The 14,839-nt window shown below is 40.9% G+C and overlaps 1 protein-coding gene across 2 annotated transcripts in view; it reads right to left on the bottom strand.

Annotated features, from left to right (window-relative positions):
- Nucleotides 1–14,839, bottom strand: part of LOC126322441 (growth hormone-inducible transmembrane protein-like) — a 78,227-nt gene that overhangs the window by 28,008 nt on the left and 35,380 nt on the right. For both annotated transcript variants that reach the window (XM_049994367.1, XM_049994368.1), the window contains exons 3-6: nt 10,822–10,933; nt 10,602–10,743; nt 10,250–10,425; nt 1,517–1,638 (exon numbers count right to left, since the gene is read on the bottom strand). In XM_049994367.1, coding sequence (XP_049850324.1) covers nt 1,517–1,638; nt 10,250–10,425; nt 10,602–10,743; nt 10,822–10,933 — 552 coding nt within the window. The remainder of the gene's footprint in view (nt 1–1,516; nt 1,639–10,249; nt 10,426–10,601; nt 10,744–10,821; nt 10,934–14,839) is intronic.

The raw sequence follows: 14,839 nt of genomic DNA, 5'->3' as shown, positions 1-14,839 counted from the left end.
TAGATCCTGAGAAATCAGTACCCAGAACAACCACCTCCGGCCGTAATAACGGCCTTGATACGCCTGGGCATTGAGTCAAACAGAGCTTGGACAGCGTGTACAGTTACAGCTGCCCATGCAGCTTCAACATGATAAACACGATATCACAGTTCATGAAGAGTAGTGACTGGCATATTGTGACGAGCCAGTTGCTTGGCCACCATAGGCCGGATGTTTGCAATTTGAGAGAGATTTGGAGAATGTGCTGGCCAGGGCAGCAGTCTAGCATTTTCTGTATCCAGAAAGGCCCGTACAGGACCTGCAACATGCGGTCGTGCATTAGCCTGCTGAAATGTAGGGTTTCCCAGGGACCGAATGAAGGGTAGAACCACGGGTCGTAACACATCTGAAATGTAATGTCGACTGTTCAAAGTGCCATCAATGCGTACAAGAGGTGACCGAGACATGTAACCAACGGCACCCCTTCCCATCACGCTGGGTGATATGCCAGTATGACGATGATTAAAATGTTTTGCCATTTGTGCACCCAGGATTGTCGTTTATTATACCATCGCAGGCGCTCCTGTCTGTGATGCAGCATCGAGGGTAACTGCAGCCACGGCCCCCGAGCTGATAGTCCATGCTGCTGCAAACGTCATCTAACTGTTTGTGCAGATGGTTGTTGTCTTGCAAATGTCCCCAGCTGTTGACTCAGGGCTCAAGACGTGGCTGCACAATCCATTACATCCATGCAGATAAGATGCTTGTCATCTCGACTGATAGTGATACAAGGGAGAGGTTAAGGAGTCATTCCAATCCAGCGTGACGTTCCATATTACCCTCCTGAACCCACCGATTCCATATTCTGCTAACAGTCATTGGATCTCGACCAATGTGAGCAGCAATGTCGCAATACGATAAGTCGGAAACGTGATGGTATGCATTTCGTCTCTTTACACGAGGCATCACAACAATGTTTCACCAGGAAACGTTGGTCGACTGCTGTTTGTGTATGAGAAATTGGTTGGAAACTTTCTTGTCAGCACGTTGTAGGTGTCACCACCGGCGCCAACCTTGTGTGAATACTCTGAAAAGCTAAACATTTGCATATCACAGCATCTTCTTCCTGTAGGTTAAATTTCATGTCTGTAGCAACTTATCTTTGTGGTGTAGCAATTTTAATGGCCAGTAGTGGGTGTGATATATATGAAGGGAACATTTCACGAGGGAAAAATATATCTAAAAACAAAGATGATGTGACTTACCAAACTAAAGTGCTGGCATGTCGATAGACACACAAACAAACACAAGCATACACACACAATTCAAGCTTTCGCAACCAATGGTTGCTTCGTCAGGAAAGAGGGAAGGAGAGGGAAAGAAAAGGATGTGAGTTTTAAGGGAGAGGTTAAGGAGTCTATCCAATCCCGGGAGCAGAAAGACTTACCTTAGGGGGAAAAAAAAGGACAGGTATACATTTGCGCACAAACACACAAGCAGACATTTGTCATATATTTTCTGTAGTAGCATATTATACCTAATGATGATGCAAACACTACCCCAAGACCAATGGCCAAGGGACCTCCCATCATCAAGAACTTTTCACTTGGTGCACAAACCGCCACGGTTGAGAGTCCGCCAACCACACCTGCTGTGTACCTGTAATGAAAATCATTTTAACTAGATGGTCAGCCAAAATGCAATGTATAAATTGTTTTAATATATGTGAAGCAAATTTATCTCCCAAGTGACTAAAGAAACAATAAATCACCCAACGTTCAGGCAAATGATATGCTAATTAAAGAGTTTTTTTTTGATATTCATAATTATTACAACCCACACTAGACAGATTGCATGGTAATTATTTGCACCTTACGAAAGCCATTTATATTACACTTCTTAGACCATGGCCGTCATACCAGCAACCTGATCTCATCGATAAATAAACGACTTCATTTATCTTATTCATAATTTACATTGCTGTCTTGTTCTGATAGATTACTATTAATTTAAGTACATGCTAGAAGCACATAGCCAGTATCACAGAATGAAAAATTTCCCAAAGTGCTGTTCTGAGAATAACAATATTTCTTGCATCCGTTTTTATATCCACTTATTTACAGTTCCTTATTTTATCTGATAAGGGTGAATGGTACAATGCACGTATTGTGCAAAAAATGGCTCTGAGCACTATGGGACTTAACATCTGTGGTCATCAGTCCCCTAGAACTTAGAACTACTTAAACCTAACCAACCTAAGGATATCACACACATCCATGCCCGAGGCAGGATTCGAACCTGCGACCGTAGCAGTCCCGCGGTTCCGGACTGAGCGCCTAGAACCGCTAGACCACTGCGGCCGGCACGTATTGTGCACTCCTGCCCTCTATCGGAAAGTGAATGGATCACACAGTTTGGCCTATCTTCTGGAGAAACTTCTACTTTGTAATACCTGCTTCTTAGATCCACTGTTGAAAGTATCTGCATTGCCCATATTGTCTTAAGTGTCTGAATTAATGGGCATAGGATATGCATCAGGGGCAATTTTGGTGTTCAAATATCTCTAATCATAACAAAATATGTACTACTTAGTACCATCAAGTGATTTCTTCAGGGCGATGACAACATTTGCACTTCCTGGACTATTACTATGTTCTATTATTCCTTCTGACAGCTGTTGGTCAATAAAGTCTTCCATAAATAATTGTGAATGCTAGGGTACACAGTATGGTTTCCTAGAGACTGGAGCATTGTAACCTATGGGTCTATGATGGTGGTATTATGTGTAACAGTTATCACTGGTAAAGGGCTTTTTTTGTCATATCAAAATTATAGTAACAAAGCTTGTTGATCATTTCTTTGCAAGTGACCAATTTTCGAACATAATTGAGATACACTAATGGTTTCACTGTGGCTCCGATCATGGCACATGACCTATCAATGTCTTCATCCAGAACGCCTAAATTAGCAGCCATCCAAACCACCTTTCCTTTACCTAGAGGTACATTATCATGCGACCCCGTCTCTTATCATACGTGTTAACAGCCCAAGTGGTAACTTGCAACATTACCTCACTTGCAGTTGTTCTCATTAGAATCATAGTTCCGCTGAATTCAATCCTTGGATAACAGAAGAAATATTGAATTTAACTGATGAAAGGAGAAAATATAAAAATGCAGTAAATGAAGCAGGCAAAAAGGAATAAAAACGTCTCAAAAATGAGATCGACAGGAAGTGCAAAATGGCTAAGCAGGGATGGCTAGAGGACAAATGTAAGGATGTAGAGGCATATATCACTAGGGGGTAAGATACACTCCTGGAAATTGAAATAAGAACACCGTGAATTCATTGTCCCAGGAAGGGGAAACTTTATTGACACATTCCTGGGGTCAGATACATCACATGATCACACTGACAGAACCACAGGCACATAGACACAGGCAACAGAGCATGCACAATGTCGGCAATAGTACAGTGTATATCCACCTTTCGCAGCAATGCAGGCTGCTATTCTCCCGTGGAGACGATCGTAGAGAAGCTGGATGTAGTACTGTGGACCGGCTTGCCATGTCATTTCCACCTGGCGCCTCAGTTGGACCACCGTTCGTGCTGGACGTGCAGACCGCGTGAGACGACGCTTCATCCAGTCCCAAACATGCTCAATGGGGGACAGATCCGGAGATCTTGCTGGCCAGGGTAGTTGACTTAAACCTTCTAGAGCACGTTGGGTGGCACGGGATACATGCGGACGTGCATTGTCCTGTTTGAACAGCAAGTTACCTTGCCTGTCTAGGAATGGTAGAACGATGGGTTCGATAACGGTTTGGATGTACCGTGCACTATTCAGTGTCCCCTCGACGATCACCAGAGGTGTACAGCCAGTGTAGGAGATCGCTCCCCACACCATGATGCCGGGTGTTGGCCCTGTGTGCCTCGGTCGTATGCAGTCCTGATTGTGGCACTCACCTGCACGGCGCCAAACACGCATACGACCATCATTGGCACCAAGGCAGAAGCGACTCTCATCGCTAAAGGCGACACGTCTCCATTCGTCCCTCCATTCACGCCTGTCGCGACACCACTGGAGGCGGGCTGCACGATGTTGGGGCGTGAGCGGAAGACGGCCTAACGGTGTGCGGGACCATAGCCCAGCTTCATGGAGACGGTTGCGAATGGTCCTCGCCGATACCCCAGGAGCAACAGCGTCCCTAATTTGCTGGGAAGTGGCGGTGCGGTCCCCTACGGCACTGCATAGGATCCTACGGTCTTGGTGTGCATCCGTGCGTCGCTGCAGTCCGGTCCCAGGTCGACGGGCACGTGCACCTTCCGCCGACCACTGGCGACAACATTGATGTACTGTGGAGACCTCACGCCCCACGTGTTGAGTAATTCGGCAGTACGTCCACCCGGCCTCCCGCATGCCCACTATACGCCCTCGCTCAAAGTCCGTCGACTGCACATACGGTTCACGTCCACGCTGTCGCGGCAAGCTACCAGTGTTAAAGACTGTGATGGAGCTCCGTATGCCACGGCAAACTGGCCGACACTGACGGCGGCAGTGCACAAATGCTGCGCAGCTAGCGCCATTCGACAGCCGACACCGCGGTTCCTGGTGTGTCCGCTGTGCCGTGTGTGTGATCATTTCTTGTACAGCCCTCTCGCAGTGTCCGGAGCAAGTATGGTGGGTCTGACACACAGGTGTCAATGTGTTCTTTTTTCCCATTTCCAGGAGTGTAGATACTGCCTACAGGAAAATTAAAGAGACCTTTGGAGATAAGAGAACCACTTGTATGAACATCAAGAGCTCAGATGGAAACCCAGTTCTAAGCAAAGAAGGGAAAGCAGAAAGGTGGAAGGAGTATATAGAGGGTGTATACAAGGGCGATGTTGTTGTGGACAATGTTATGGAAATAAAAGAGGAGGTAGAGGATATGAAATGGGAGATATGATAATGCATGAAGAGTTTGATATGCATCAGGGGCAATTACAAAGGCATTTGACTGTGTTGACCTCACAATATTGCTCCAGAAGTTGCTTCATTACGGAATAAGGGGAGTAGCTCACAATTCGTTTATCTCTTACTTTAGCAACAGGCAACAAAAGGTCATTATTCACAATGTTGATAACGGCTGTGATGTGTGATCTGAGTGGGCTACTGTCAAGTGGGGGGGGGGGGGGGGGGGGGGGCAGGGATCAGTGTAGGGGCCACTCCTGTTTCTTATTTATATAAATGATATGCCCTCTAATATTACGGGTAACTCTAAAATATTTCTGTTTGCTGATGATGTGCAACATTGGCTTGGTTTCAAATAGTGCAGTACATGACCTCAGTTCATGGCTTATAGAAAATAAAGTAATGCTAAATCACAGTAAGACTCAGTTTTTACAGTTTCTAACACACAATTCAACAAAACCTGACATTTTAATTTCACAGAATGAGCATATGATTAGTAAAACTGAACAGTTCAAATTTCTAGGTTTTCAGATGGATAGTAAGTTGTCGTGGAAAGCCCACGTTCAGGATCTTGTTCAAAGACTTAATACTGCCATTTTCACTATTTGAATGGTATCTAAAGTGAAGAGATATTTCGACACGTAAATTAGTCTACTTTGCATATTTTCATTCACTTATGTCGTATGGTATTATGTTTTGGGGTAACTCTTCCCATTCTAGGAGGATATTTTTGGCTCAGAAACGGGCGGTTCGGGCAATAAGTGGTGCGAGTTCATGAACTTCTTGTCGACCTCTGTTCACGAGTCTGGGTATTTTGACATTGGCCTCTCAATATGTATATTCCTTATTGTAGCTTCTTGTTACCAATATTTGTTTATTTCCAACAATAAGCATCTGTCACTTGGTTAATACTTGGCAGAAATCAAACCTCCATTTGGGTCGGACTTCCGTAACTCTTGTGCAAAAAGGTGTGCAATATACTGCTGCATCCATTTTCAATAAGCTGCCATTCAAATTCAAAAATCTTAGCAGTAATCAACGCGCTTTCAAATCTAAACTGAAGAGTTTCCTCATGGGTCACTATTCTGTTGAGGAGTTTCTTGAAAAATTAAGCTGATTCTCATTGTAATGCTGACAGCGTTTGCTGAAACTTATGGACTGATATTCTTTCAGGTTCATGAACATTTGGCCGGCCGCAGTGGTCTCGCGGTTCTAGGCAAGCAGTCCGGAACCGTGCGACTGCTACGGTCGCTGGTTCGAATCCTGCCTTGGGCATCAATGTGTGTGATGTCTTTAGGTTAGTTAGGTTTAAGTAGTTCTAAGTTCTAAGGGACTAATGACCACAGCAGTTGAGTCCCATAGTGCTCAGAGCTATTTGAACCATTTTAGCCATGAACATTTATTTTTATCTGTTATTACTTTTATGTTGTAAGTTTATGTACTGACACGTTCCATGACCTTGGAGATTTTCTCCTCAATTTGGTCCTACGGAACTTTACATGTAAATAAATAAATAAATAAATAAATAAATAAAAGCACTGCAAGACCTAAGTCGAAACAAGGCCCTGGGAGTAGACAACGTTCCATTAGAACTACTGACGGCGTTGGGAGAGCCAGTCCTGACAAAACTCTACCATCTGGTTAGCAAGATGTATGAGACAGGCGAAATACCCCCAGACTTCAAGAAGAATATAATAATTCCAATCCCAAAGAAAGCAGGTGTTGACAGATGTGAAAATTACCGAACTATCAGTTTAATAAGTCACAGCTGCAAAATACTAACGCGAATTCTTTACAGACGAATGGAAAAACTGGTAGATGCGGACCTCGGGGAGGATCAGTTTGGATTCCGTAGAAATGTTGGAACAGGTGAAGCAATACTGACTTATCTTAGAAGATAGGTTAAGAAAGGCAAACTACATTTTTATCATTTGTAGAATTAGAGAAAGCTTTTGACAATGTTGACTGGAATACTCTCTTTCAAATTCTGAATGTGGCAGGGGTAAAATACAGGGAGCGAAAGGCTATTTACAATTTGTACAGAAACCAGATGGCAGTTGTAAGAGTCGAGGGACATGAAAGGGAAGCAGTGGTTGGGAAGGGAGTGAGACAGGGTTGTAGCCTCTCCCCGATGTTATTCAATCTGTATATTGAGCAAGCAGTAAAAGAAACGAAAGAAAATTTCGGGGTAGGTATTAAAATCCATGGAGAAGAAATAAAAACTTTGAGGTTCACCAATGACATTGTAGTTCTATCAGAGACAGCAAAGGATTTGAAGAGCAGTTGAGTGGAATGGACAGTGCCTTGAAAGAAGCATATAAGATGAATATCAACAAAAGCAAAACGGGGATAATGGGATGTAGTCGAATTAAGTCAGGTGATGCTGAGGCAATTAGATTAGGGAATGAGACACGTAAAGGAGTTTTGCTATTTAGGGAGTAAAATAACCGACTATGGTCGAAGTAAGGAGTTTTGCTATTTGGGGAGCAAAGTAACTGATGATAGTCGAAGTAGAAAGGATATAAAATGTAGACTGGCAATGGGAAGGAAAGAGTTTCTGAAGAGGAGAAATTTGTTAACACCGAGTAAAATTTAAGTGTCAGGAAGTCGTTTCTGAATGTATTTGTATGGAGTGTAGCCATGTATCGAAGTGAAACGTGGATGATAAATAGTTTGGACAAGAAGAGAATAGAAGCTTTCGAAACGTGGTGCTACAGAAGAATGCTGAAGATTAGATGGGTAGATCACATAACTAATGAGGAAGTATTGAATAGAATTGGGGAGAAGAGAAGTTTGTGGCACAACTTGACCAGAAGAGGGGATCGGTTGGTAGGACATGTTCTGAGGCATCAAGGGATCCTTCAGCGTGGAGGGTAAAAATCTTAGAGGGAGACCAAGAGATGAATACACTAAGCAGACTCCGAAGGATGTAGGTTGCAGTAGGTAATGGGATATGAAGAAGCTTGCACAGGATAGAGTAGCATGGAGAGCTGCATCAAACCAGTCTCAGGACTGAAGACAACAACAACAACAACAACAACAACAACAACAACAGATCAATTTTGGCATGATGTTTCCAAAGAAAGACAATTCCAAAAATCATAGAATAATCTTAATTAACATTTGACAACACTTCCCTGTTTCCTCGAAAACACTTGGCTCCAATGCTAAAGTTGAGCAGTGTTGTGCCTAATGACTTCACGTCATTGCCACTTGCTTCACCTAACTTGTACTGTGGAAACCCAAGTCTCTTTCTGCCTAAGGGTTCTAGACTAGCTAACGGCATGTGTGTACCAGTGTTCACGAAAAACTTACGTTTCTTTCCCTGCACTACACCTGATAAACAGCATTTTATCTCTGCATACATATGTACAGTGTTCCCTTCTACTGGGAATGCCTCCCGACAGGTAATGCCGTCCCGTTTCAGTTTCACGGACACTTTTTTGGTAATAGTGTCCTTGTTTCTTATTCCTGCACTCTTCTGCCTTATGACCAACTTGACTGGACTCTTAATCTGGTTGGCAAAACTGCTTTTGCAGATGATCCTTACAGCCATATCCCTATGGCTACTTCAGAGGTGAAGATTCCATGGTTATTACGCCCTTTCATACCAATATCAATTTCCTCCTACAGTGTGGCAATCCTAATAGCTTCAGTCAGGTCAGACCAGTTCTCCACCCTGACTGCATGACATGTCAGCTAAGACACCATGTAAGGAAACATGGAGCCCCTATTTTCAGCTTCCTGCACAGTAACTGCACCAGCTTCTTCCTGTACTGTCAACTTGTATGTTTGTGCATTAATCTTCCAGATTCTATCCCAAAATATTCTGCTGACACATTAAGATTCTACTCAATTCCCCTCTAAAAATCTCTCACTGTTCTGCACCTGATAGCACTGATGCAAACCATCATCCAGCTCCTGGAACATTAATACCTTGCTAAGAACATCGCAATAAATTACATATGCTCTAGCTTCACCCATTAATTGTAAGTTAGTCATATGCATCACCGTTTCATTTGTCCAAATGCACCTTTCAGCAGTAGCTAATACATCCTTAATGAACATAGTGACGTCACCATTTCAGGCCTTCAGGTTGTTGCCTTTCCACTATATTGGAAGGCTGATAGGTGATCTTGTGAAACTTTCACTCTCTCTTATAAAATCAAGTTGTGCTATTACAATGACATGGTGTGTTATCCTCACTGAGGTCACATTGCTGAGTTAATGATTGCGGCCCCTCTCCTGTATGAAACGAGGCAATATCTTCTGGTTTGTTCTACTTCATGCAATGTCAGCTTTCTGCTCATTTGCCATTTTGATTGTGGCAAGGGGTCTTTGCCTGGCTTGGCTTGATGCTAGATGGAGAGGGCTTTGATGAAATTTTACATTTGCCCATAATACATTTCTGCTGTGTATGACAATGCACAATGCTAAAGGTGTTATTACTCCAGGAGCATAAACATGTACAAATAGCATTTACTGTTAGTCCAAAATTATAAGGTTTTTAGTAAACAACTAATTAAAAGGAATAGAGTGAAGAAATAATTAAAAGGCGAATGCTACTTGGAAGCAATTATTAAAGGATACAGAAGAGTTTATACGAATAGGGTAAAGAGGACATGCTTAAAATAAATGCCAGAAATGAAAAAGCTAAGCTGATGGCAGTTCTCACAACAAGGATTGAAAATCAATTTTACAGTTTTGGAGGGAAATCAGTGAGAATTAATGTAAAAATCACAAACCCCAGGAAAAACAAATTGGATGTTTGGGTAGCACATCCAATAAAATTGGACAAACAGGGTTGGGCTAGGTCGTAAATATTCAACATGCGCATTTTTATTAGATGACTCTCACCAAAAATAAGATTAAAAAGAAAATTAAATAATTGAACAAGAAAAGACTTATTGACTTTAAAGACTCAAGCATCACATCACATCAAATCATATCATATTCTGAGAGCAAAAAGATGGAAGAAAGTCCTGTCAGCTAATGCAATCATTGTTAAGTCATAATTTTTATGGCTAGGTGTAGTGACTAATTCAATACAATTTGCCTACACGAGATAACTGGTAAGAGTTGTCTTCTGTTTACTGTTTTCCAGTAATATCAACAACTCTTCATAAACACCCAGAACCTGTGACTTGATATTCTAGTTTTCAAATCAAGAATCCTGGGGCAGCACACATGCAAAGACAACATCTAAGCAGCACTACATGTTAAAACTAGGATGCTGTTTTACCAATAGGCATTTCCATATTTGTAATAGTATTAATAAAAACAGATTTAAAATCAGATGAATCAACACGTCCTTACCAAGCAGCTCTAATGAGCACTGGCCCACCAACAAAACAAATAGGAGCGATGAAAGCACCCAACACAGCAGAATGTGCAAGCCAAGCCATCTGCTTCACTCCAAAACCTTTCTGATAAGGGATGCTTTGAACAATTACATTGGTTCCAATAAGTGCTGCAAATGACAAAGCAATTGCCTGGAAATAAATAAATAAATAAATAAATAAATAATAGTGGTAACAATACCACAAGAAATCAATTTCACAGCACAAACTTAGAGTAATTTTCAGTTCAGCATTATTAACAGAGTGTTAAATTTAAAAGCGAACTACAATTTGCAAGTGTTTCCATAAAGATAAATCATTTAACTTACACCAAATGAATTCTTTGTGACCAAACTCATGACTCTGGGAGACCGCAGAGCTGCAGCAGCACTTGCAGCAGTCACCACTATAGAACCACCAAAATACATGTATGTATCTCTAATTCTCTGCTTCACATATTCTGGCCAAAATCTGAAAACAAATGAAGTAATTATAGCAGTACAAAAGCAAATAAAACCTTTCAAATACAGGTAAACAGAGAGAACTTACGTAGCATGGTCAATAGCTCCAGTTTGTTTCGATAGCCCCAAGCCATAGAAACAGAGTGCTCCTAACCCCAGTGCCGCTCCTCCTGCTACAGCTCCTTTGCCAATATTGAATGCTAAAAATTAAGCACAATGTTCTCTGGGATTTATCAAATGAAGTAAAGCACACTAAGAGGTGTTAAACATAACTATGACAAAAATCTTAGCTAATTAGTATACCGACACTTTTTAGTGGTCTTTTAGTACACATTAGATATGGAGAATACATAGATTTTGTTATTAAAGAACTATTGAGAGTAGGTATGAATGGAAGGAAACTGAATGAGACTTTTAGGATTATCAGAACCCGTAACATTTCAAAATAATATTGCACAATATCTTACAGTTCATGTGCTGCCTCATCTCATTACAGATAGAATTGCAGCCACATCTGAAATTAAAACGAATGGATATGCTAGCCTAATGTTTCATGTGTTATGTGTGTTGTATGTATACTGTTGTAGAGTAAGGCAGATTCAGGAGAAAGTGAGAATGCTGCCATGCCTGGTGGAATCAGAGAAACTTGCATAAGTATGCATGAGCCGTAAAGATGCAACACAGGCAGCTGGAATGGGCTGCTATTTCACACTCAAGTGGCTGAATTCACTAATCCTTACATTATTAAAAGCAGCCTAATGTTCTTCATTTGTTAGTGTTAGTGGTTCCACTATGATTTTACGTGTTGGTAAGAGTAGTATAATTCTGAACAGAGATGAATACAGTGATAGAAAAAATCAATGTTGCTCCATACCAAATCAGGTTGTAGAGGTATTGGTTAGCCAAGTTCAACCTAGATGTTGATTTACTGATGATATTAACAGTTCAGTCATTATAAATCAGGAATTTGGTGACATTTCCTATGGTTCCAGAGGAAAACGTGTGTGAGGAAGCTTGTTATAAAGGGAGTGCATTCAAGTTAGATCCTGTGCAGCTTCAGAGAGCTGCTAAGGCATAGTTATTCAATTCTGATCCAGAAGAGATTTAAATGAGAAGCTGCATTATGACAAGCTGCCTCTAGTGGTGTAGGAAGTTTGGGTATTTGTTATTTAGAGTTGGTTTGGCTTCCAATTCTGTTCCAGTTTTCAAGCTAGTGTCCTACTGTGTCATTCTCGTAGGGAGTGTGTTTCAGTTTCTGACGACCTGTTGTACATGGTACCCAGAAGATCAAAAGGTGACTTTGTGCTCAGTTCGCAGTGCAGGCATTAGATAGGTTGCTCTAGAACTTTTCGATTTTGTGATACCAGACTCTTAGCCCACAACCAAACAACTTAACTCCTTAGTTGACAACGTAATATCTGTATACAGTTACTGACTTGTTATTTTGTGTTTCCAAGTAACGAGACATTTCAATAACACTATTTTTATTATCTGAAATAAAATACAAAGAGAAAAGGTAATAAAAAAGAAAAAGAATATAGTATTTGCTGAATACTTTATTACTCATGATTTAGTTTGCTTTCAACAATGTAGCAAAAAAAAAAAAAAAAAAAAAAAAAAAAAAATCACAACTCAAAAGTTGATCACATATATAAAGAAATTACATGTGCTTATATGCACATATAATCAGATATTTTAAGTTATCACTTGTATAACTATGAGTTCATTTTCTAAAATTTACGAAGAAAGGACTGAAGACAACAACAACAAAATGTCCACTTTTTTTTCCTGAGACTGGTTTGATGCAGCTCTCCATGCTACTCTATCCTGTGCAAGCTTCTTCATCTCCCAGTACCTACTGCAGCCTACATCCTTCTGAATCTGCTTAGTGTATTCATCTCTTTGTCTCCCTCTACGATTTTTACCCTCCACACTGCCCTCCAATACTAAATTGGTGATCCCCTGATGCCTCAGAACATGTCGTACCAACCGATCCCTTCTTCTGGTCAAGTTGTGCCACAAACTTCTCTTCTCCCCAATCCTATTCAATACTTCCTCATTAGTTATGTGATCTATCCATCTAATCTTCAGCATTCTTCTGTAGCACCACATTTCGAAAGCTTCTATTCTCTTCTTGTCCAAACTATTTATCGTCGACATTTCACTTCCATACATGACTACACTCCTTACAAATACTTTCAGAAATGACTTCCTGACACTTAAATCTATACTCTATGTTAACAAATTTATCTTCTTCAGAAACGCTTTCCTTCCCATTGCCAGTCTACATTTTATATCCTTTCTACTTCGACTATCATCAGTTACTTTGCTCCCCAAATAGCAAAACTCCTTTACTACTTTAAGTGTCTCATTTCCTAATCTAATTCCCTCACCCTCACCCGACATTATGAAAGGTATTTAGTTTTGCTTACAAGTAACAAATTAATGGGACAGTTGATGCTGTATCACTGACTAATCCATAGCCAAAATTTGTTTATGAGAGATATTAAACTTTGATTAGCAGAAGGATTTTCTGAAATATATGCTATTGTAAGTAAATCTGCACAGGAATTTGCTTGCTTTTAAATACAAAATAAACACCTGGCACATTTCACCTACGATAATCACAGCTTACTAGAAACTTTCTACTGTTACGTATTTGTTTGGGAAGGGCTACAAGCCAGTGATATTTTGATTTTTGTATGCCTTTTGCAAAAGGTTCAAGAATACTACAAATATTTAATATTATAGAATATGATTATTTCATAAATAATTAATTGCACTGGAGAACAGAAAATGTTTAAACTAGTAAAGTACACAAAGTAGGACAGATTTGAATAGTCTGGTACAGTTTTTAAGGCTAAGACAAGGTAGGTGAGAGACTGGTCCTAGTTTTACTATCCCAACTAAGACAAATGTGGTAGAACAGATAAAAACAATCTGCTGACCAAGTGGCGGCAGAATATGCACATCGAAGTAGGTTATAATTTTGCAAGCTTTTGGAGCCAGTGGCTTCTCCTTCCAGTGGAATGGTTGAAGGGGAAGGAAGACAGCTGAAGGAAAAGGAGAGGAGAAGTCTAGGAAAAGAAGCAGCAGATTTCAGAAAAGTTACCCAGAACCACAGGTCAGAGGAGACCTACTAAAAACAGGATCAGGAGGAAAGACTGATTGTTGGGAACTGCACCATATGAGATTTGAAAATCTGAGAGCTTAAAGGTCGAAGACAGAGCAATATGCAAGACAAATTACAGCTAAAACACTGTGCACGAGTTAATAAGATTGAAAAGCTATATACATTGTATGTAACGTAGGTGGGAGGGTGCAGCAAAAAGTAGACAAGTCAAAAAATGAAATATGTAGAAAACTAAACTAGAGTGAAGAAAGGAGTAGTTACTGTGAAGAAATGCTAATACAGAAGAAATTAACGTAGATTAAGGCCAGATGGGCGGTGAGAAACAAGGACATGGTGTAGCATTCGTTCCCACCCTCGGTATTCTGAGAAGCTAGTGTCTGGGGGAGGACTACAGATGGCATATGTGGTGAAACAGGCACTCAGGTCATGACTGCATGTTATAGAGCATGCTTTGCAACAGGATACTGTGTGTTGCTGGTATACACCCCTCGCCTATGCCCATTCATCCTAACTGATAACATGGTGGTAGCATTGCCAATGTAAACAGTTGAACAATATTCATGCAATAGCTGGTATATAACATGCATCGTTTCACAGGTGACTCTGATTGATAGTTTATTTTTTGCCAGTCACAGGACACGTATAGGTTGTGGTAGGAAGGTGCATAGGGTAAGTCTTGCAGTGGGGACAGTCACACAGGTAGGAGCCATAGAGTAGGGAGATGAGTGCAGAAGGATCATAGGGTCTGACAAGGATATTGTGGAGGTAGGAAGGGCGATGAAAAGTTATTCTAGATATTGCAGGCAAAATCTCACACAGAATGGCTCTCTTTTCAGGGCATGATTTTAAGAAGTAATGGCCTTGTCAAAGTAGCTGATTAATACATTCAAGACCAGGATAATAGTGTGTGACAAGTATGTGCTATGTAGATGTTTTTTTGAAGGGGATCAGCAGTACCAGGATTGGATGTGAT

This window comes from Schistocerca gregaria, chromosome 2 (genome assembly GCF_023897955.1).
Source record: "Schistocerca gregaria isolate iqSchGreg1 chromosome 2, iqSchGreg1.2, whole genome shotgun sequence".
Classification (NCBI taxonomy): Eukaryota; Metazoa; Arthropoda; class Insecta; order Orthoptera; family Acrididae; genus Schistocerca; species Schistocerca gregaria.
The sequence above is the reverse complement of the archived record's forward strand: the minus strand, read 5'-3'. Positions and strand labels throughout refer to the sequence as shown.